Genomic DNA, 23,501 nt, shown 5'->3' with positions numbered 1-23,501 from the left:
TAGGCCAAATCCAGCCCTTTTCGGTAAATAAAGTGATTGATATTGGAGCACCACCGCATCCTTTTGTGTGCGTATTGTCTCCAGCTACTTTCTCAGTACAACAGGGCTGAGTAGTTGCTACAGAAGCTGTATGGCCTGCAGTGCCAAAGATACTTACTCTCTGGCCTTTTACAGAGAAGATATGCTGATGAATAACGTACAAGACCAAGGGACTAGATTGAGAATGTACTCAATCTGTTACAACATTCATGCCTACAGGCATTTGTTCAGTTAAGCCTTAGCAGATAGATCTTTGTCAGTTATCACAATATTAACTTATTTTATTGTTCTTTAGTTGCTTTCCCTTAAAGTGCATCAACTGGTGAAAGTATCCTATCAATTCTGGGTTATAGCAAAATGGTTCTAGTACAGTCATAACGTGACCAAAAAAGCCACTTGCAAACAAAATGTGTTTTATTCAACAGAGCTATTGTTTTTCATGCTGGTTCCTGAAATGAACCTTTTCCCTACACATGCTGGTAGTGTGGTTCTAAATGACAGAGATTGTTCTGGGCAAAGGAGCACCCATTTTCCGCCAGCCTCCCCTAAACCCTCTCTGGGCTTCACCTTGTTCCTCTAAAAGCAGGATAGAGGGGCGCCTGGGTGGCGCAGTCGGTTGAGCGTCCGACTTCAGCCAGGTCACGATCTCGCGGTCCGTGAGTTCGAGCCCCGCGTCAGGCTCTGGGCTGATGGCTCGGAGCCTGGAGCCTGTTTCCGATTCTGTGTCTCCCTCTCTCTCTGCCCCTCCCCCGTTCATGCTCTGTCTCTATCCCAAAAAAAAAAAAAAAAAAAAAAGTTGAAAAAATAAAAGCAGGATAGAATATATGATCTTAGAATATGCGATCTTACAGCTCAGTGACGTCAGATTCTGTGTCCATCACTTCTTAGTTGAACACGCATTACATTCTACCCTTAGCAATTGACATATTAGAGTCGTTAACTCACTTGCGTTTGTTTTATTAAATATCAGGTCCTATTGAAATGAGTTTATTATACATTGGTCATATTTCATGTGTCTAAGATGGGCTGCTTACAGCATTGCAGATCTTTTCCTTTCTCATCATCTTTTCTTTTTCACAGAATTATGTTCGAGTTGTAGAGGTGTGGTGGGATGAATATAAAGACTACTTCTACGCCAGTCGTCCTGAATCAAAGGCATTACCATATGGGGATATATCTGAGCTGAAAAAATTTCGAGAGGATCACAACTGCAAAAGTTTCAAATGGTTCATGGAAGAAATAGCTTATGACATAACTTCACACTACCCTTTGCCACCCAAAAATGTTGAATGGGGAGAAGTAAGTACCAGCTGGTATTCAGATCTCAAAAACTATGTATGTTTGGAGACTGAGTTTGGGAGAAGGCAGAGAAAGATGGAAATGTGTGAGTGAAAGAGAAAAATCCTTGGAGAAAAGCTTCTCTAAAAATTGTCCTCCCCCACCTTTCTACCAGACTGTTAACACCTCCCCTGACCACCTGACCACTGTGTCCCCTGCTCTCAGCTTTTGGACTTCTGGCTCTCCACTGTCCACTCCCTGCAGCCTCTGCCACTTCCCTGCCCCTCACTCTGACTCCTTTTCCTGACCAATTCCAACTTACCCTATTGCTCGCAATCTAGAGAGCACCAGTTCTGAAAAGCCTCTCTTATCCTTCCCCACTCTGTCAGAAAAACTGAGTTCTGGATCTTTCCATGGGTTCTCATAACATTCAAAATTGCCTATCTCTCAGCCAGTCTCTCGACCCAGGACCTGGTTCACCATTGTGTCCCGATGGACTAACACAGAGACCTCCCCATACACAATAGACACTCAAATAATGCTTGTCAAATGAGTGAATGGATTGATGGTAACTGAAAATAAGGTCAGGCATTGGTTGCCATTGTCATTTCTTTGTTTCTTCAGACTTGCCTTTGTAATTTCATTTCTCATGTCCCCCCACCCATGAGCCTTATGCTGCCGCCTCATGGGTATATTAAACATGCCATGAACTTTCAAACTTATGTATCATTGTGTAATTAAGTATTCAACAAATAGTGGTCAAGGGCCTACTATGTACCAGTCATTCTTGTAGACATAAGACAAGCAGGTCCCTTTCATCAGGTCTTTCCCCTTGGGGGGAAAAAGACAACAAAAGGGAAACAAAGAAGATAATGGCAGATAGTGGTAAGGCCCTCAAAGGAAATAAACAGGTGACGGTCAAGAGAATTTAGGGACAGATTAAGGAAGCCACCTTTGAAGAGGTGACATTTAATCTGAAATCTGAGTGATCAACCAGAGAGCCAGGAGGGAGTGTTGCAAGTAAAGAAAATGGTGAGGTTGAAGGCTCTGAGTCAGGAAATGCTTTGCCTTTATGATAATCAGAAAAGAGATTAATGAGGAGGGAGGCCTTTATCCTATAGGTATGGGAAGCCGTGGGAGGGTTTTAAGCAGGTAACATAAGTTGACTGATGCCTTGCTTTTTAATCACCCTGTTGTGAGGATTTAGAGTAGAAACAAGGATGCCAATTAGGAAACTAGTAGAGTAGTTCTGGTAAGAAATGACGGTGGTGGCTGAGACGAGGATGTCAAAAATGGAACAGAGACAAGCCGACAAATGCAAGGTACATAATTCATCTGGAGGCAGATCGCTGACAGACGGGTATGTGAAGGATAAGGGCCAAGATGACTAGTTGTGTTTTTTTATTTGAGTAGCTGATTCGGTGGCAGCTGAGATTGGGATGCTGATGGAGGGGATGAGGGGGAAGCGTGGGGGAATAGCAAGTTCTTTATTGGCTTTCTGATTGTGGGAAGTGCCTACTGGACATCCAGGTGCGGCTGTCAAGTAGATAACAGACTACGTGATATTGAAGCCCAGAAAAGAGGCAATGTACATTTGGAGCCATCAGCGGGTAGATTGTCTCATGCAACTGAATGAACTCACCTAGGGAGAAAACAGAGATGGATGAAAGAAGATGGGATGCATCCCTAAAGAATCCTGACGTTTAGAGTTTGGGAATAAAAGAAATCGACACTTACGCCGTGCACATCTTGATTTAATACGTACCTCCCCATACTCTTTATTTCCATCTCTACGTTCTATCATAGCATATTTTAGCAACCTGTGTTACCTTCTCAATGAGAATCTGCCTGCCGTCCCCCAAACAGCCTTAGCCACCACCTTTAACTTGTTCTTCTTTTTCTTTTCCCCCATGGCACTTACTGCTTCCAAACGTGTTTATGTTTTTTGCTTATAGTCTCTTTCCCTACCTAGAATGTAAGTTCGCTGGGGCGAGGACCTTTTAACTTTTTTGCTCACTGGTGTATCAGAGCCTGCCACATGCCTGACACAGTAGTCACTTAATATTTGATGAACAGATAAAGACATGAGTGAATGGATAGATGAAATTTTCTGTTCTCCCTTTAGAAGTTCACCCCCAAATATAGCTTCACTGTAACCCCTATCCCCATCCTGGCCCCTGTACCTTACACCTCACTTCTCAGCATTCCTTCCATTTTGCAAGGTAAATCCCTACCCGTTTAGACCGCATGTCCCCTTGAGGCAGTCTTTAGAGTTCCTCCAGGCAGGGCAAGAGCCTCCTTTTTTCACATGCCCAACCCTCCATCCTGATTGACACTTAGACTCAGTCTCTCACGGACATGAGGGTCCTGGACCATGACTTGATTCTCCTTGTATCTGCTAAAGCACTCATCATCATAGGTGCTCAGTCAATATTTGCTGAAAGAATAAACATTTTTTTTAACATTTTATCCAAATACTATAGTAATTTATAATTGAGATACGAATATATAGTATTTCCAAGAAAGGAAAAAAGGTGATTTTTACACAAAATGTGCGTCCCAAAGATGATCCCCTGTGTTTGCTTCTCACCTACATTATTCATTGTCAGGGAAAAGTCTCACTGCCTGGCCCATTTGCCATAATCTTTGCTCCCTAGGCCCCTTGGAGACAGCTGCCAAAATTGTCACAGAGCCATTTGGAAGAGTTCCCTTACATATTCAATTCTGGGCCAGTGTCTATTACCACTGAGGTAATAGGTAACTGTACTCTATTTGCTTCTCATCCACATGAATCAGCATGAATCTGGAATTGTATTTAATGATATCTTTTTAATTTTCTTCCCTCTGTGGTATTTTATCAAAATCTATAGACCAGTGCCCATAGTTGGGATGAGCCCATTCCAGTGTTGACTTCAAGATCATAAACGATTTCAGAGATGACTGGTATGCTGTAAACTATTCAAAGACTGATAGTACCGTCAAAACCTGGCATTATACACACCCAGATTTCCACCGTGAACAGCAGTATTTAGCATGAAACCCTCTTACTCTGAAGCTAGAGTGCATTACAGCTAACCTGTTGCCTGCTCTTTGGCTCTTTGTTCATTTTTGTAGATCAGAGGCCTTGAAACTGTTTACTGCATTGATAGCATGGGGAAAACAAATGGAGGCTTTGTTGAACTAGGACCCTGCCACCGGATGGGAGGGAATCAGGTAAATAACCATATTTCTATGTTTTTATAGGTCTGCTGCATTGGAGCAGAATGTCTTACTGATCACGGGGCTTAGTTTGCTTTTTAATTTGATAATTTTGTTTGGGTAAAGTAAAACATTCTATAAAAAAAAATTGACAGTGCTAAAACATTTATTTAGATGAGGAGGATGACAGCATTATTGGTTTTCACAGAACCAATCTGAACCTAGAATTTATGTCTGATATAAGAGATTAGAATATATTCCTGTGTGAGTATAGAATCATGTAAGCCAACTCTCTGAACAATTTTATTTGCAAATATTGTTCAGTATTCCACATTTCCCCCTTATAAGCTAGGATGTTACTGCCAGTAAGTATATTTCACTAATATATTTTATTTCCTTATATGGGTATTGTTCTTGTCTCTGACTTAGACTGTGAAATGTCATCAGCTCTGTTTCTACTTTTTCATCTGCTTACATTGTTGGTACATAATAAATATGTGTTAATGACCCATTCTATATCCAAGAGGCTAAAGAACATAATCCTTTAGGTGTTAATAGGAGTCTTCGTTAATATCAAAATGAATTTAGTTCTTCTCTCTGGACTTAAAATTCTGAACATACAGAAAAATTATAGAAAATTAAGATAGTCACTGAATTTAATTTTGAGTTATGTTTCTTTCTTCTTTCTTTCTTTCTTTCTTTCTTTCTTTCTTTCTTTCTCTTTCTTTCCTTTCCTTTCCTTTCCTTCCCTTCCCTTCTCTTCCCTCCCCTCCCCTCCCTCCCCTTCCCTTTTCTTTTCTTTTAAATAATGTATATCTGGGGCACCTGGCTGGCTCAGTCAGTGCAGCATGAGAGGCTTGGTCTCAGGGTTGGGAGTTTGAGCCCCACGTTGGTTGTAGAGATTACTTAACAGTAAAATCTTTAAAATAAAATAATGTATGTTAGAAGAGAAAGTGCCTCTGTTACTTTCTTTTTTTTTTTTTTTAATAGCTTTTTCGAATCAACGAAGCTAACCAACTTATGCAATATGACCAGTGTTTGACAAAGGGGCCTGATGGATCAAAAATTATGATCACACACTGTAATCTAAATGAATTTAAGGAATGGCAGTACTTCAAGGTATTGTGCGTTTCAACTCCTGAAATGATATTATTTGTGATTTCATTTTAATAACATCTACCATACGAAATTTAGATGTATAAATCTTAAAACCTGCATTCAGGTTGACTTGCATTTCCCTCTAGTTAGTCATTTGTTTTCCTGAGCATTGAGTGACTCCTTGTTCCACAATGAAGCATCACTTTCATTCTCTGGTATAACGTCCTGTAATGAGGTCACAGAATGACTATGAAGACCCAGTGCTAATTTCAGTAACACGGGAAAAAAATCTGTTCTGTGAGGCAGTAATCACCATTGTTCTAATACCGAAATCTTATTTGTTAAATCTAAAGGAGTCATTCATTAAAGTAAAATTATTTAAAAATTACATATGTAATTGAAATTATATGTATATAAAATCTTTTAAAATATTGCATTTATGTTTCATGTTGTCCAGCAGGTGGAGATAGAGACAAACAAATAACACTTGGAAATCTGGGCCTCCGTGACCTCTCTTTATTAGCGTTATTTGCTAAACACAACTGGATAAATATTGCCTATTGCTTGCTTAAAGGTCATGTTTAGTTATTCACTTGACACTGCAGGAGCAGTTTTGCTCTTTCACCTGTGAATATTCAAAGCTCTTTGCCAAGTTGAAGATTCCAACATATTAATGGATTGATGTATAATTTTCAGAGTCTAGACTTGACTACATCAATTTATTGAGAAACACAAAGTTGGGAAAGCTGCCCCAAACCAAAAGAATCTGGCAACTCTCAACTTCATTTGCTCATTTAGTAGTTGTTATCGTACCATGTCTGTTAGGCAAGCCCTTATTTGCTATGTAGTGACGGTATTATGACCCAGCTTAATATTCCCAGTTATCATCATTCCCAGATAATTACCATGAAGTGGTAAGTATATGTCAGTTGCTGATTTTTTTTCTTATAACAAGTTAGGAAGGAGAACATGAACATAAATCGCGAAGAACAGAGCATTTGTTTCCACAAAGATGAATAATAGCAATAAATGATAGGGTATTAGTAAAATGGTATTAGCAAAATAGTAAAAGAAGGCTCTAGCAGACCAGAAACTACCATCCAAAAGTAGTTTAATGGATAAAAAATGGAATGTATATATTTTAGGTTAACAAAGAAGAGATTAATAGGAGGAATTATTTCTGACAAGTTTCATATAGGAAGTATTATTGTTCCAGGTCTTGAGATATAAAAAGGCTTTTCATGGAGGATAAATAAGAAGACTGGGTGAACAAAGGCATGGAGTAAAACTGTAGAAAACTCTAGGGATCATGTTTAGTTTGGTATCCCTAAATTGGAGTCCACATGAAAGAACATTCAACTTCACTTTGTAAGTTTTGGAAAGTGAATGACATTATTTGAGGAACACAGTGATAGGAAACAGTGGATACTTTTAGGAAAATAATTCTAGAAACATTGTGCAAAGTATGGACTGATAAGCAGATCAGCTCAGTCAGCAGTTCTCAAGCTTTCTGATCTCTAGATTCCCTCTACACTCTTGAAAATTAGTGAGACCCCCCCACACACGCAGATTTTATTTATCTAGGTTATAGCTAACAATATTTTCTGGATTGCAAATTAAACCTGACAAATTGTGTAAGTATGTATTTTTGTTGTATTTGTATGTATGTTTTCATTCATGTAAAAGTAATAATAACCCTACTACATATTCCTATAAACAATTTGAATGACAAATTACAGTTTTTCAACAAAGTGAGAAGAATGGCATTTATAGTTTTTCAAATCCCTTTAAATGTCTGGCTTAATAGAAGACAGCTGAATTCTCATATTGTTTCTACCTTCAATTTGATGTGACATATCGTTTTAGTTGAAGTATATATGAGGAAAATCAGACCCAAACATGCAGCTGGAGAAGAGAGGGTTCATTTAGTAGGCTTTTCAGGTCATTGTAGCTGTTCTTTGATGCCACCCCACAACTAGATAAGTGGTAGTTTCTTAAAAATCATTTGCAGTATAGACTCTGAAACCATGTCAGTGAACATTTTGCCCTATATTACATTCAAATCTATTTTACCCATGTCTGCTTTTGTAATATCACGCATGCACTGCTTGTTTGGAAAATATTGATTCACCAAATTATGTAGGTCTTCCATATGTTGACACATTTCATCATACAGTATCAAAAAAAAATCACAGATATAACCACTGATTTCATGGGAAAGCTGTCAAGTTCATGGTGGTGGGTACACGTTTTCCACAACTCTAATTTTTGCTTAAACCTCCAATTCTATCAGTGGCAACAAATACTGTCAGATGTGTTGTTTTTTAAGTGACAGGCTTACTTCATTGTCCAGAATATGTCTACCCAGTCCCAAGTTTGAATAATCACAGTTTGTCTAGAGTTTTCCTTTCAGGTCAAAATGACATTACATGAAAAAAGCAGCTAGTTGGACACTCAGGTCAAACAAGTGCCCACGTGTTTCCCTTTTCCTTCAGGATAACCATTGCACTTCACTATATGCCCATGCCTATATGCATATGCCTATGCCTTCACTATATGCTTTATGCCTATTTTCCATTTCAGCTCAGAATATTTTTAAAAGTATACTCAAGGGTCAAGATTGGATAAAACTTAGTCGTTTTACTGTTTCATCATTAGACATCCTGAAGTAAAACTAGCTTTTCTTTTTTAGCTTTGGATGTATGGCCATGAATAAGGAGACTACTGCAACACTTATGTCACTGCTTGATTTATGCTAAGGCCCCGGCACTTATGCCTGCCATTGCTTTTGCACCATCAGTATCAATGTTAGTGCAGTGAAAAAGGCAAATAGGGTCTTTGTGTTATTATGAAAATAGTTTTGACCTTACGGGCCCAGTCTTAGTCTGAGGACTACAGTATGCGAAGCCCTGAGTTATATTGAAGAAATGCACAATAGATGATGAGGGCTAAACTAAGGCATATGCAGTGGGTGTGGGAAAGGAGATAGATCAGAGACTTTGCAACTATCAGTCCTCAATTGCTGCTACAAACAGAATGAATGAAGGGAAGTGTAGCATGAAAGGCCTCTGTCCTGAGGACACGAAGGATAGTTTTGTCATTAGCCAGGATGGGAACTGAAGAAGTTTGTATACCATTGAATTTATGGTACCAGCAGTACATTATGACTTAACAGTAAAAGGACTTAGAAGACTGACAATCAGGAAAACTCCAAAGTCTGAGGTATGTTTAGCTTAAGCCTGTCCAATTTTCTAGAACCATCTCCTTGTGAAAGCCAGGTAATGACTTCTTCTAATGTCAGTGATATCAAAAAAAGTGCACATTTAAAACTCCTTTCTCCTTTGTTTTCCAGAACCTGCACAGATTTACTCACATTCCTTCAGGAAAGTGCTTAGATCGCTCAGACATCCTACATCAAGTGTTCATCTCCAATTGTGACTCCAGTAAAATGACTCAAAAGTGGGAAATGAATAACATCCATAGTGTTTAGAAAGAATAAAAGAAACCAATAACCTACCTACTGACACATAAATTTATACAGGACTGAAAACCGCCTGAAACCTGCTGCAACTATTATTAACTCTGTACAGCTCCAAACCCAGAACCTCCTGATCAGTTTGAAGGATGTTGATAAACTGTGATTTTACAATAACATTATCATCTGCAGTTACTGTTTACAAAACTGCTTTTACCTTAAACTTTGTAGATGTTTACATCTTTTTTTGTTTTGTTTTAAGATGATGTTGGTAATTTGTGCATTTAGCTCTGTTTTAATTAGAACAGAGTTAAAAGCATTGTTGTCTTCTTTGGGATTACACTCAGGGGTCTGAAAGGCAGTTTGATTTTTTTTTTTTCTTTAACACACTTGAAAAAAGGTTGGAGTAACCAGACTTTCATATATAACTTGGTGATTATCAACCTGTTGTGTCTTTATTTAATTTTACATCTTTATGAAGCACTGCCACAGGTTCTTAGCCAAGGTGGCCTTCCTTCACAGTCATGCTGCTTTTTTGAAAGGTGAATTTCAACACATTTAGTGCCTCTTTCATTTCTCAGTATATATTTCAAGAGCTTTTGATGAAATTTTTAGGATGGTATTGATGGAATTGTCATCTGTATGAGGAATACTTTTATTACTCAGAAATGAATTTACATGCTACCATTTGCTCTGAAATTGAATGTTGTGCGGCTTGAGAAAGAAAAGACAGTATGGAACATCCCAAGGCTATTTCATAGGGTTGAAGATTGTATGGCATTAACTTCCTTACATGCTGGCATTCCCAATGCTCTCTGTTGATACTGATTCCCAAGATCAGTCAAGAGGGTCTACCAACTAGAGAAAAATTGTCCACTGACATCTGGGATTTACTTTTCCCCAGTACCTGTCACTATAGAAAACTATAAGTAATTCTCAGTTTTGAAATCTTGAAATATGGGGGTAACAAAAATAACCAAACACCACTGTAAACACATCAGAGTTTCATTCTGACCAAGGTAAGAGTTTCCAAGCCCTTTTTAGATTAAGCCTTACAAAAACTCCTGTGCATTATTAACCTAAGCTGTGCAACCTATGAAGCCAAGAGTGAATGGATGTTTCATGTATATCTTCATCCAAATGAAATTCCCTACACATTTTTTAAATTAAAATCTATTTAAAAATACAGTTCATTAACAAGTATGAACTTCTGTTAGGTTAGGTTTTGGTTCTCTAGTGTTTCTTAATTTTTTTTAGGAAGCATATTCCTATTAGTATTTCTCCAGTGAAAAAGACGACTTGTTTGGATTTAAACATTTATTAAGATAGGACTTACTATAGGAAAACCAAACAGTGCAAGTGGTCAATTCAGTTTTAATTTCTAAATAGTCTTTTGTTACCCGAAAGATTAAAATGCTACAATGCTGAGTTTAAAAAAAAAAAAGAAAGAAAGAAAAAGGATGAAGTGGGGAATGGTAAGTAAATTAAGCATTTTTGATCCTGTAATCATGATATCATTACAATGAAAGGAATTTCACAAACTACTGCCAGAGGGAACTATTTTTAATTACAGCTTAAAAAAGGAAAGAAGAAAAGCCTACAGATTTCTTTCTTCCAAGCTTAGCTCTTAAATTTAGAGAGTCAGATTTAAACATCCTGAACGGAATTTTATTTATAATTTTGAATTGTCAATTTGTATTTTGCTACTGATCTGTGATCAACCATTTTAACTTCCATTCATCTCTAGGGATGTTTAAAAAGGAATACATTTATATATGCTTATATAATTGCAAAATAAATCAACTATAAAAAGGAAACTAAGACAATTGGTACTTCAATTACTTGTATCTCTGCAAATAGGCTCCATTTTCCTTGTTGAATAGATTATAACCTTGCTAACTATGCATAGGCCTAAGAAAGGTGGCACATAAACTGTGCATGTAAATTTTAAATGGGTACTTTGTGCAATTCGTTAATACTCTATGAAAATGATTCTATATATTGAAATCAGAAACTGTACCAAACATGAAAAACATCAGAAGCTGCTGCCATAGGACTATTTTCTACTGTAGGCTGCTTTGGAAATAATTCCCATATCCTTGCTTTGTAAGTTGATAATATCACTATGCATTTCTACACATTTTATAAATTTGATTTATGCAGATTTTGATACACTGTATGTTTCTGTAGAAATTGTATAAATATTCAAATTTTATTAGGGATAAATTTGAGAAGTTTATGTATATCTTAATTCTGGGTTGCTTGTTTTTTAGGTGAGAAAAAAATAAAATACTGTATTTTAATCCATGGTTTTTTTTCGGTATTTGTAATAATTTCTAAATCCAAACACTGCATGTTTGAAATAATTATTTTATTGTTTACCAGATACACTAACATAATAGCTAAAATATATACCATAGTTATATGTTGACTATGTGCTTGAATGTTGGTTATAATTCTGCTTAGAATGTGCTTAGAATACACGGAGCTTACCTATCTGTAGGAAAGAAACAAAGGTTTATTTTCGCCTCTGGTTGCCTATGTATAGCAGTGTTTTTGTTTTTTTTTAAAGTCACTTACCCAGGGTGCCTGGGTGGTTCAGTCAGTTAAGCGTCCAACTTTGGCTCAGGTCATGATCTCGCGATTTGTGGTTTCAAGCCCCACATCGGGCTCTGTGCTGACAGCTCAGAGCCTGGAGCCTGCTTCGGATTCTGTGTCCCCCTTTCTCTCTGCCCCTCTCCCACTTGTGCTGTTGCTCTCGCTCTCAAAAATAAATAAAAAATATTTTAAAAATTAAAACAAAAATCACTTATCCAATTATAAAAAACCCCAGCAACATCTATCTTTCTTGGCAGTGTTTTCTGTTATCTGATGGCCTATTGAAAGTAAAAATTTCTTTAAGTCAAAACTCTTTGCAACGTGACCGATAAATGAGTATAGACAGAAGTGAAGCCTACCAAAAAAAAGGCCATAGGACCTTTTGGCACAACAGGCGACATCTCAAAAGAGGATGTGGCTGCTCACATTCCAATAAGTCGTAGAGTTCATTTGGGAAACTTTCAATTGACTTGGCTATTGTCACGTCCTCTAATTCTCAGCTGCTATACCATAGAAATTTTAAAAAGTCACATTGGACCAGACTGGAGTTAATGGGAGTTCATTTATTTTTTCAGAAACAGTCTCATGGGGATCTTGGAATATATTTCATTTCTGGACAGAATGTAATCGAAAAAATCCACTTATAATTCAATGGAAAACATGACAGATATTTGACCTGAGCCAGATACCTAGTAGGCCAGTCATCTGGGTATGTGAAAATTAATCCATGTGAAAGCAGATTTAAAAAGTACCAAGCACTATGAAAATGCATATCGTTCATCAGAATTGGTTGCAGGAAAATGGACAGAAGTCAGAGAATGATTTTTGTGGACCGCTATTCCTGGAATTGAGGTTAAAGGAAGGACTGAGTCTAAACTAAATCCAATAATTGCCTTGCAATTCTCATTTTTAAGATTTTGAAATGCCCATATTTGACCTCACATCTGAGCTGGGGTGGTATGGGGAGGTTCCTTATTTTCATAATAGAACGATATTACAACCTGCTCATCTGAATGAATATCGTATGATAACCAGTCTGTTTTGAATCTCTGCCCAACTACAAATTACTCATATGACCTTGGAAAATTATCTATGCCTCAATTTCCCCATTTGCAAATGGGGGAAAATAACAGTGCCTATTTCAAGGAATTTTATTAGGATTGTATGAACATACATAAAGTGGTTTGGACAGTTGCTGGCATACAGTCAAGGTAATATAAACATTAGCTATTATCTGGCTTCAAAGTCTTAAAATTTGTTTTTAATCAGAAGACAGCTACACTGAAAACCCTACATAAAGGCTATTTGTGTGTACCTGTGTTTCATATAGGAGCTAACATTTACACACACTTTACAAATGAAGAAATGAAGCTCACAAGTTAAGCTGCTTCTTAAATTGGGGGTAAAATGGTTTCTCAATACCGGAAAAAATGATCTTGACCTCACCTCCATGCGTAAAATGTAATTTTCAGTGGTCTAATTTAACCCTCAGAACTAAGTGTGTCTTGAAGCATGTTTAGGATAATGTAGTCTTTAAATGAAATTTCTCAGGGCACCTAGATGGCTCAGTTGGTTGTGTGTCCAACTTCAGATTAGGTTATGATCTCACGGTTCAAGCCATGCATTGGGCTCTTGCTGACAGCTCAGAGCCTGGACCCTGCTTTGGATTCTGCGTCACCCTCTCTCTGCCCCTCCCCCACTTGCACTCTGTCTCTCTTATAAATAAACATTAAAAAAAATTTTTTTAATGAATGAAATTTCTCTTGGACTTTTCACATGGCCAAATAAATTCCCAACTGTATTAATGCTTAAACATAGAAAAAAAACCTAAAATTTTGAGTAGAAAATACAGCTGAAAAGACTTCCATTTCTGGCCATGACATGTTTTGAGGAATTGGTTAATAGGCAAAGTAGAGTATGATACTCAAGGGAAAGGAAACATGCAAGGTGAATACTAGGTTTATCATGTCTGTCTGCCTTGGAGAACTTTTGTGATCAAGGTACAGGAAAGTGGAGCGCAAACAGTGGTGGTATTGCTGAGCTGAAGAGGCAAATAATAGAGTTGGGCTGCTGGGACAGCTGGAATTTACAGGGCAGGTTACTGGAGGGGAGGGAGTGCACTTGAATACCAGGAGACTGGTACAGGAATTTTTAAAGCACTGCCATTTACAATAGCAAAACCTCCAAGAACAACCTAAATACCCATCAACATTACACAGCAATGAATCTGAATGAAGTAACTATAAACAAGTCAGTAAGATAATGTTAAGTGAAAAAGGCAATTCCCAAGACATCATCAGCAAACACTTTCGTAAAATCAAAAGCAACTGAAACAGGAAGTCACACATCTATATGTGATAGATTAAATAACTTGTCCAAGCTCAAATTTAGTATTGGAAGTCAAGGACATAAGGACATAAAGGCAAGGACATAACTCCAGTATCAGTACCTCCAGAACCACATGGGAGGAATTTGTTTTCCATGTAACGTTTTTCTCTCTACCTTGAGTGTCAAAAATCTCAGAACTGGGTTCCTGAAAAAATTTAAAATAGAACTACCCTATGGTCCGGAATTGTATTACTAGGTATTTACCCAGAAAAATACAAAAACACTAATTCAAATGGATAGATGCACCCCCATATTTATTGCAGCATTGACAACAGCAAAGATACAGAAGTAGCCCAAGTGGCCTTTTGTAGACAATTGGATAAAGATGTGGCACTTACATAATGGAATATTACCCAGCCATAAAAAATAATGAAACCTTGCCATTTGCAACAACATGGATAGAGCTAGAGAGTATAATGCTAAGCAAAATAAGTCAGAGACAAATACCATGTGATCTCACTCATATGGAATTTAAGAAACAAGCAAAGGAAAAGAAATGAGAGAGGGGCGCCTGGGTGGCGCAGTCAGTTAAGCGTCCGACTTCAGCCAGGTCACGATCTCACGGTCCGTGAGTTCTAGCCCCGCGTCAGGCTCTGGGCTGATGACTCAGAGCCTGGAGCCTGTTTCCGATTCTGTGTCTCCCTCTCTCTCTGCCCCTCCCCCATTCATGCTCTGTCTCTCTCTGTCCCAAAAATAAATAAATGTTGAAAAAAAAAAAAAAAAAGAAATGAGAGAAACCAAGAAACACACAACAAACTGATGGTTAACAGAGGAGAGGTGGGTTAGGGGATGGGTGAAATAGGGGATGGGAAGTACATAGGGAGTACATTTATCATGATGAAAAAAACAAAAAAAGTGATTTGAAAAACCTCAGAACTGAACCTGATACTATTAACCATAGCAACTATATTAACCCATACCTACATACTGTTATGTATACTTTTAGCTAATATTTATTATTTACTATGTCTTGCCACCAAGCTAAGTGTCTTAAATGTATTACCTCATTTAATCCTCAAAATTTCTTATTTTATAGATAAGGAAATTGAAAGGTTACATGACTTGTCTGATGCTATCAAACCAGTAAGAAACAGAGACCTACTCAAACTCTGAGTCCCAAGGGTAAGCTCCTCTTCCTCATAACCCTGTTTTTCCCTTTGTCTGTATTTTTTCTTTAGTAATCTGTATGCCCAACACGGACTCAAACTCACTACCCAAAGATCAAGCATCACATGCCCAACCAAACCGAGCCAGCTAGGTGCCCCCTGTATTTTAATTTGTCCTTTATATAAGCCATTTCATCTTCATTGGGAAAATGTTAAGAATCAAAGGATAACATAACAAATATAAGTGGATTAGTGTTTTATTGTCTTACCTGATGCCCTAGGATATTATCCTAGTTGATTTCCATGTCTTCTTGAGGAAGGAGACTGGATCATTTGATATAAAGGTCATTTCCAGTTCTCAAGTTTGATGCTACATGTTGCTTAAAAGTTATTTTTCTTTTCTTTTAATGGACAATTTTGCTCCTGCGCCCACTATGTAATTCCTAGGAGGAGGCTCACTGAGGGAGTCCGCACTGTAAGTCCAAAAGAACAGAGAGGCCCAGGAACAAAATGGAATTCCACTAAGACCTCAGAAACAATGTCTATAGGTACCTTTACTACACGGTAAGAAGCTACAGGAGTTTCCTATCAGAGTGAGAAGGGTTTCTTATACAACTACAAAAACAATGCTCAGCTGGAAGGCATACATAAACTTTTATCAAGAGGCCTAACTCAATATTAGTAATAATCTCACATTTACCTATTTAATTTACAGAAGTGGCAAACTGTTAACCCTTTGGTAGAATCTTACCTGTAGATGTTTTCTTTGACCCTGTTGAATTCATTGCCAACATTTAGGATTCACATTTCACTTAAAAAAAAAAAAAAATCTAGGGGCGCCTGGGTGGCGCAGTCGGTTGAGCGTCCGACTTCAGCCAGGTCACGATCTCGCGGTCCGTGAGTTCGAGCCCCGCGTCGGGCTCTGGGCTGATGGCTCGGAGCCTGGAGCCTGTTTCCGATTCTGTGTCTCCCTCTCTCTCTGCCCCTCCCCCGTTCATGCTCTGTCTCGCTCTGTCCCAAAAATAAATAAACGTTGAAAAAAAAAAAAAAATTAAAAAAAAAAAAATCTAGATTTCTGTTTCCACTTGAAATTTTAGGGTATTTGGGAATCTTACACTCATATTTCCATCCAACAACAGGACTAAGTTAAACAGTAGCTGCCTCTTCTTGGGCATTTTGTTTATAAATATTTATAGAAGACCTACTATGTTTCTGGCACAGGGTATCGAGCATTACACAAAAACAAAAAAAATTGCCTTTTTTGAGCTTACTTTCTTGTATGCTCATCACTTCACCACATCCAGCCCTTTTCCCTGTGTATGCTCTATACATCTTTGCATTTCTTGCCAATATTCTTTCTCTGAAAACGCCATCGTCTCCAATAGTTATCTTATGAAAACGAATCCAAAAATGGGTTATTTCTAGAGAGATGTTTTATTTTAAAAGGATCGGATCTTATGCAGGGACCTAACAGCTCCTTTATCTTTCTTCTTGCTATTCCCCAAAAAATAAAATCATTGCTGCTTTGTAAAGTATTTTTAGTGACATATGTGGTAATAGTCAGGTTTAAGATAATGCTGTATTTGTACTAGTATTAAGGCAAGCTTATGATTTACTACTTAGTAAATAATGCAGTTAAAATAATTACAAAAAGGCATGCTGTCATCTATGGAGCAAGTTTGCAACTGATTGCATTGCTATGTGAGAAACCTCAGGATCTTCTAACCCACCTTTTACAAATAAAAAGACCAAAAGTAGTAGCTGCCATCTGGAAAGAAAGAAATTTGAGCCACTTAAGTCCTTAGCCAAAATAAATTCCAGAAGGATCAAAGATTTAATTAATAATTTTTTTAAGTAAGGCAGATAATTTTCTATAATCTTTGAGTGGGAAAGGCCTCCCCACACCACTAGAGTAAAATTGCCTACATAAAAATAGATCCTTGCAGAAAGAAAACATAAAGTCAAAACACAAATGACAAATATTTACAATGCAGGTCCCAAAAGGGTCACTTCCCTTAATCTTCACAAATCACTAATACAAAGACCAGTTAGAAGACCAAAGGACATAAATGGCTCCTAAATGTAAAACTATGCTCGAACTCATAATAGGAGAAACCATTTTTTATATATCAGAATATCAGAATAGTTAAGATTAAAAAGTTTGATAACTGGGGTACCTGGGTGGCTCAGTCGGTTAAGCGTCTGACTCAGTTTCGGCTCAGGTCTTGACCTCATAATTTCATGAGTTCGAGCCCCACATCAGGCTCTGTGCTGACAGTTCAGAGCCTGCTGGGAATTCTCTCTCCCTCTCTCTCTGCCCCTTTCCTGCTCACAGTCTCTCAAAACAAGTAAAAAAAAAAAAAAAAATTGCTGTTATGTTGCTGAGGTGAGGAAATAGACACTCTAAAACATTCATTGCTGTGGCGTATTAGTACCATCTCTATAGAGGGCAATTTTGGCAGGCTTTAGTAAGTTAACAGAACATAAGAGCAGTTCCTAGCAAATACCAAGTACAGATGACCCTTGAACAACTTAGGTTTGAACTGTGCATGTCCACTTACACGTGGATTTTTTACAACACTGTAAATATACTTTATGGTTTTCTTATGATTAAGAAACATTTTTTTCTCTAGCTTGCTTCAAGAATACAATACAAAATACATATAACAAAGTATGTTAATCAACTATATTACCAGTACAGGTTTTGGTCAATAGCTAGAAGTAAAGTTTTTGGGGAGTCAAAAGTTGTATGCAGATTTTTTACTGCATTAGGGGCAGGGGTTGGTGCCCATCACCCCCATACTGTTCCAAGGGTCAACTGTACAGGTTTTGGCTATTATACTCGGCAAATCTTAAAATGTGTATTTCTTGAAATCATATAAAAATATTCACAATATTGTTCTTTAAAATACTTTTAGGTATTATTATAATACCTAGATTATATAGATATAATAGATATAGATATAATCTAGATAACAGATTAAATTATACTCTATCCAAGGGGATACCATGCAGCTATCAAAAGTGGCAGCTGTATTATACTGTTATACTGTGTTATCAATACAGTGTTATACTGTATTGATAGACTCTCTAAAATGGTAAGAATAAGGGACAGAACAATACATAAAGCTTCCATTTGTGTAGCATTTACACACATGTATATGCAGGACTCTTTATGCTTAAGTCTCTTGAAGGATAAATTATTGCATTATTGTGGTTGCCTCTTGGGAGAACCAGGTAGTTGGGAATCAAGTAAGGGTGTAAGTTATCCATTAACATAGCTCTTTTACATTTTCTATCAAGACACAATCTATTTTTTTTTTTTTTTAATTAAAAAAAGGAAGGGGGTGGAGTTTTCATAAACACTTCCAAGTACCAGCAGGTCTGGGATGGAACTTACTTCTTAAACACTATTTCAATGCTTTCCAACATAACCACTCCTTGAAGTCACCTAGTCTTGAAAATTTACTGATGTAATTTTACAGAGGTATTTGAAATTTTGATCCACACTTAGAAAATACCAAACATTACTCACCCCAAATCCTGAACCTACTGTGGAGCAGTTCTTAATTACAAGAATGAGTTGTTCACAGCTTAAGACACATGAGGTGTTTTTATACTATAAAGTACAGAACTGAAGCAGTCAGAAAAACCCCGAAAAAGAGAAGAAATCTGATACTATCTGCTTAATGGGTCTAACTTACAGACTTAGAAATCATTAAGAAAACAGACTTTTACCCTATTTCAGTTTTAGAAGCAACTATTTAACATCTCTTTAGATAGGTTTTGAATAGTTTTAATGCTTTCCCTTAATATTAAAATGCTGTGGAGTATTGGTAATTGAATTTTGGCTATTTTAAGCTTGATAGGTAACCAGGATTGTCAGATTTAACTATTTAACAAATAGATTTGTTCTGTGATCACTTGGCCAACAGGTCAACTTTCATTAGAAGTCTCTGATTAACTATTCAAAATAGCTATCTAAATTCAAATAGAAGCAATTGTTCCCTCAAATGAGCATTTCTCAAATAACTGCTCTTCCTAGTAAATACAAATCCTGAGGAAATTTAGTCATGGCATATCACAATAACCACCTTGAAAGCTTTGTTAGGTCACCCAAAATTCTAAAGCTTAAGACCACACTAATTTTGAAGACTTTGCTTTGAACTAGTTCATAACAGAAAACTTAACCTGTTACTAATGAGGGTTTTTAAAAGTTTATGTTTTTAGGTATGGACTCACTATATACCAGCTCCTCTGCCTCATTTTAAAGTTTCCCTAAAGATATTCAGTTAAAAAAAAAACAAAAAACCCAAGGGACAAGTTAGCTAATAAATGAATAGCAGTGTCAAGAACAAAACTCATTTTGTAACACCACACCAATTTTAGAAGTTCATTAAATTCCAGTTTTTAAAAAAACACTTTGTAAATCAGAATAGGGGCATGTTTAACTTTCTTTTAAACCAAATATTTTACTAAATCAACTAAATCAATGTGTTTAAGAACCAATAGGCAGAAATACGAGAAAAAGTCAACAGTTCCAGACCATAAGTATTTTTAAAGAGAAAACATAGCACATTAAGACAAAGACAACAGAAATAATATACATAATTTTATTACAAAATTTTTTTTAAAAAACAAAACGCAAAATTCTAAAAAACCCAAATTTACTATTGATACTAATTCCTACAAGTTTGCTGTGCTACAATACACAAGTCAAGAAATTAAGAAAACCATTAAATATTTAGAAACATTCAACATCAGAAGCTTTAAAATCTAACTGTATGTAGTAGCCCCTCAAAAAGCTACAACCTGCATTCTTAAAAAAGTATTTTCTCTACAAAGAATCTTATCAGCTATACAAAAATCTGTACAGTTTTTATACTGAAGCTAATATTGAGCTGCACTTGAATTCACATTCTTAGCAAAACAATTGCCTGAGCACACACGCACACTCCACACATATCATTACAGGATAGCCATTTATTCTTCATCTTCCTCCTCTTCCTCATCATCTTCATCTTCCTCCTCCTCCTCCTCTTCCTCCTCATCCTCTGGTTCATTCTTCTTCTTTGAACCTGTAGGCCTACCAGGGCCCTTCTTTCCCGCTTCACTTTTGCCCTTGGCGCGATATGCAGCAATATCCTGAAATATTGTCAAAAAAAATAAAATCAGCATCCGGTGTCATTACTCAACTGTGAAAACCACAAAGTTATAAACAATTGAAGATTATTGACCAATAACCCTGTCTAAAAAGGTATTCAAAGTCTACCTCAGTTGAGAGCATTTGTTCCCTCTAGGCTTTAGAAGGCTAATGATTTAAAATGATGGGGTTATATATACAACATGTCAGAACTTTCACTACCAAGATCCATTTAAAACCTCACATCTCAGACACATCTACATAAAACAACATATCTGTTCCTCCGTTTCTTAAAACTAAGAGACCTAGAACTACACACCAGCCCATATACAGGAATCTACCAACGCTATCAACACCGGTTTCAGTTAAAAGAAAGTTTCAATTAGCTTATGTTAAGTGTGTTATTTTCCACTAGACCTTCTCCACAGGCAGCTGACAACCATAAATACAAGATTAACTAAACTTCCCAACTCTGTAGTTCATACCCATTTCTAAAATCCTTATTTGGAAAATATCCTACCTTAACCTTGGCTTTAAAAAGGTTAGGAACGTACCTTTTCATACTTCTCCTTTAGCTTAGCCGCCTTCTGTTCATACGGTTGTTTATCTTTGGCTGACTGTTCAGACCACATTTCACCCAATTTTTTTGCAGTATCCCCAATGGATAAACCAGGGTGTTCACTTTTGATCTTTGGGCGATGTTCAGAACAAAACAGGAAGAATGCAGACCTGAAAGGAAGCAACAGTGAATATATACTGAATGGAAAATTAAAGGGGCAATCTGACTGATTTTAAAATGAACTTACGGAGGCCTTTTAGGGGCATTGGGGTCTTTCTTCTTTCCTTTCTTGTCACCTTTGGGAGGAACATAATTTTTCATCTCCCTGTCATAGCGAGCTTTGTCACTTTTTGCCATATCTTCAAATTTCGACTTTTCCTTCGCAGACATGGTCTATGGGCATGAAAGGAGCAGTCAAAGTACGGCAAAACCGTAAGCTACATACATCCCAAAAAAAGTTCGAGATCATCCTTTAAGGGCCACATTTTCCTTGGTTAGCAGCCTTCTACTTTTAGCAGTCTTAGAAGCCAACAAAAACCTAAAACCATCTGCCCAAAACTCTAAATAAAGTATCTGGGCGGGTCACCCCCCCCCCCCCCCATAGGAAAGTTGAAGGTGACAAGTGACCTACCTGGTTAAGGTCCTAGCCAAGAAAACAACACACCTGAAAAGCCCTTAGCTCTGTCCGAATTCCGGTCTCACCTTCCATCTCTCGGAACATTTCTTGGAGAATTCGGCGAAATTGACCGAAGAGTCTGGGTGTTTCTTCTTGTGCTCTTCCCGGCAGGTCTGCACGAAGAAGGCGTACGAGGACATCTTGCCCCGCGGCTTGTTGGGGTCTCCTTTGCCCATGGTGACAGACGGCGTCTACCTAGCGGGGACAAGACGAGCGGTGGGCGGACGCCGGCGGGGCTCGGCTTCCCGCCCAAAAGCGCGCCCGCCCCCTCTCGCGAGGAAGGCGGCCGGCGCCCGGCTCCCCCGCCAGCCCGCCCCGGGCGGCCGCCTCCGCGCACACGCCCTCCTCCCGGCACCGACCGGGGCCGCCGCGGCCGGGCTCCTCGCGCGCGGGCACCGCGTCTCTCCCGAAGGCCCGAAACGCCGCCGCCCGGGCCCCGGCTGAGGAAGGGAACGCCGGGGGCGCCGGCGAAACACCCTTCCTGACACAAACGTTCCCCCGGCTTCCACGTCGCCGGCCCCACTCAAAGAGTTGTCGCCTCGCGACCGACATTCAAAAACAAACAAAAAAAAAAAAACAAAAAACGACTGAAACCGGGCCCGGATGAGCTTCCCGCCCTCCCGCCGGCCCCGACCGCCCGCCCTCCACAGTCCCTGGCCCTCACCGGCCCGCACCCCAGATTCCGCTCGCCGAGTCGAACCCCCGAGAGCCACAGCACCCGGCCCAGCTAGAAGGGTATGAGGAAAGGGGGAAGGACAGGCCCACCAACACGGTGGGGCTGAAGGGGCTTCTTGCCTGGTGGTAGCTTTTCCTCAGAGTCCCGCGGAGGGGCCGGATCCAACAGAGACGCTTCCTTCCCAGGGCTCCGGCGTGAACTGGTTTATCGCTAACGCAATCCTCAGCCTCTTGTTTTGCAGAGTTCTCCGCGCCACGGTAACTTGACGAGCCGGGCCACAGACCACACCCCCGCCTCTCTGATTGGTTCTGGTGATTATTCAAACCCTCGCAGGCCCCGCCCCCACACCACAGAGGCCTCCGATTGGTCAATGTCTCGCCAGGCCCGTCCCTCTAGCCCCAGCCTAGCAGGTTCGGTGGGTCGCCCAGGTCGTTAACTCCCAGACCCGTTAGAACCGGTCAGGAGAGGAATGTACTGCTCGATCCTGATTGGCGGCGGGAAAAGGGTTTGAAAAATGGCGGGCCTGACTCTGACTGGCTGGGGCGGTAAACGGGGGGAGTGGTTGGCCTGAAAGGGAAAGCCCCGCCAGATTTAAAAATACTAAATCAGGAAACAGGGTTGTCCTCAAGGGGTCTGCGGCGGCGGCAAGGTTTCCAGGCGCTAAGGTAACAGGAGCAGCCTGCCCTACCCCTTCTCCGACCACTGACCAGGTCCTGTCTCCTCAGCCCCAATTAGGCCCTGCAGCGTTGTCTCCTGAGCTGTAGTCGCTGGGCCGTGTGACCCCCGCAGGGTCCAAAAAATAACAAATAGAAGCTGAGGAGCGAGCCGATTGCCTAGCTCCTCCCGTTTTCGCTGAGGCTAGGGTAGAACCCGAGACCGGAGGTAGGGGGGAACCTGGGGGTGGGCGCGGGGGTCGCGGGAGGGTGGCTGTTCCCCCTCTTGTAAGGTGTTACGAAACGACTTTTGAGTGAGGCGTTTTCCGCCGGTAGAGTTTCCCTCGGCAGGTCCCTCCCTCCCCCCCTTTGTCTCGGGTGCCCCTTACCCGGAGGTAAACAAGGGCGCCCTGGGGTCCCGAAGGGGCGGAGGTGGGAGTTATCTCCCCTGGCTCCGCCCCCCTCCCTCCGGGTCTGGACTCCCGGCTGGGCCCGCCTGGCTGGCCCCGGCTCTGCCTTTCGGGAGCGCTGCGCAGAGAAACCGGATTCCTGGCGTTGGCCCGCCCCTTCTGCCTAGCCTAGGTGTCACCTCGGTATTCACGGTCTTGTGCCTC

The 23,501-nt window shown here is 39.4% G+C and overlaps 2 protein-coding genes across 4 annotated transcripts in view; one reads left to right on the top strand and one right to left on the bottom strand.

The window, feature by feature from the left end:
• The window catches only part of GALNT7 (polypeptide N-acetylgalactosaminyltransferase 7), a 147,266-nt gene extending 135,871 nt beyond the window's left edge, over positions 1–11,395 (top strand). For both annotated transcript variants that reach the window (XM_047855885.1, XM_047855886.1), the window contains exons 9-12: positions 1,120–1,338; positions 4,432–4,530; positions 5,506–5,634; positions 8,966–11,395. In XM_047855885.1, coding sequence (XP_047711841.1) covers positions 1,120–1,338; positions 4,432–4,530; positions 5,506–5,634; positions 8,966–9,103 — 585 coding nt within the window. In that variant the 3' untranslated portion in view covers positions 9,104–11,395. The remainder of the gene's footprint in view (positions 1–1,119; positions 1,339–4,431; positions 4,531–5,505; positions 5,635–8,965) is intronic.
• An 8,384-nt stretch (positions 11,396–19,779) lies between these two features.
• On the bottom strand, positions 19,780–22,507 carry HMGB2 (high mobility group box 2). 2 transcript variants are annotated; one of them, XM_047855887.1, is made up of 5 exons: positions 22,354–22,507; positions 21,585–21,753; positions 21,130–21,275; positions 20,878–21,052; positions 19,780–20,325 (listed from the first exon to the last, which is right to left on the bottom strand). In XM_047855887.1, exons 2-5 carry the CDS (start codon positions 21,732–21,734, stop codon positions 20,164–20,166), a joined length of 633 nt encoding a protein of 210 aa, XP_047711843.1. In that variant the 5' UTR covers positions 21,735–21,753; positions 22,354–22,507; the 3' UTR covers positions 19,780–20,163. The 2 variants fall into 2 exon arrangements, with proteins under 2 accessions (XP_047711843.1, XP_047711844.1); XM_047855888.1 differs by having other exon boundaries at positions 21,585–21,749; positions 22,354–22,498.
• Between the last annotated feature and the right edge of the window lie 994 nt (positions 22,508–23,501).

Source organism: Prionailurus viverrinus, chromosome B1 (genome assembly GCF_022837055.1).
Source record: "Prionailurus viverrinus isolate Anna chromosome B1, UM_Priviv_1.0, whole genome shotgun sequence".
NCBI classification, from domain to species: Eukaryota; Metazoa; Chordata; class Mammalia; order Carnivora; family Felidae; genus Prionailurus; species Prionailurus viverrinus.
Note: the sequence above shows the minus strand (reverse complement) of the source record. Positions and strands in the feature narration are given on the sequence as shown.

What these genes read in the sequence shown, in the direction of transcription:
- HMGB2 (XM_047855887.1), bottom strand. Translation starts at nt 21,734, where the DNA reads ATGGGCAAAGGAGACCCCAACAAGCCGCGGGGCAAGATGTCCTCGTAC. An exon ending in AATGTTCCGAGAGATGGAAG is followed by an intron (nt 21,276 to 21,584) that starts GTGAGACCGGAA and finishes TCATGCCCATAG; the next exon opens with ACCATGTCTGCGAAGGAAAA. An exon ending in AATGCCCCTAAAAGGCCTCC is followed by an intron (nt 21,053 to 21,129) that starts GTAAGTTCATTT and finishes GCTTCCTTTCAG; the next exon opens with GTCTGCATTCTTCCTGTTTT.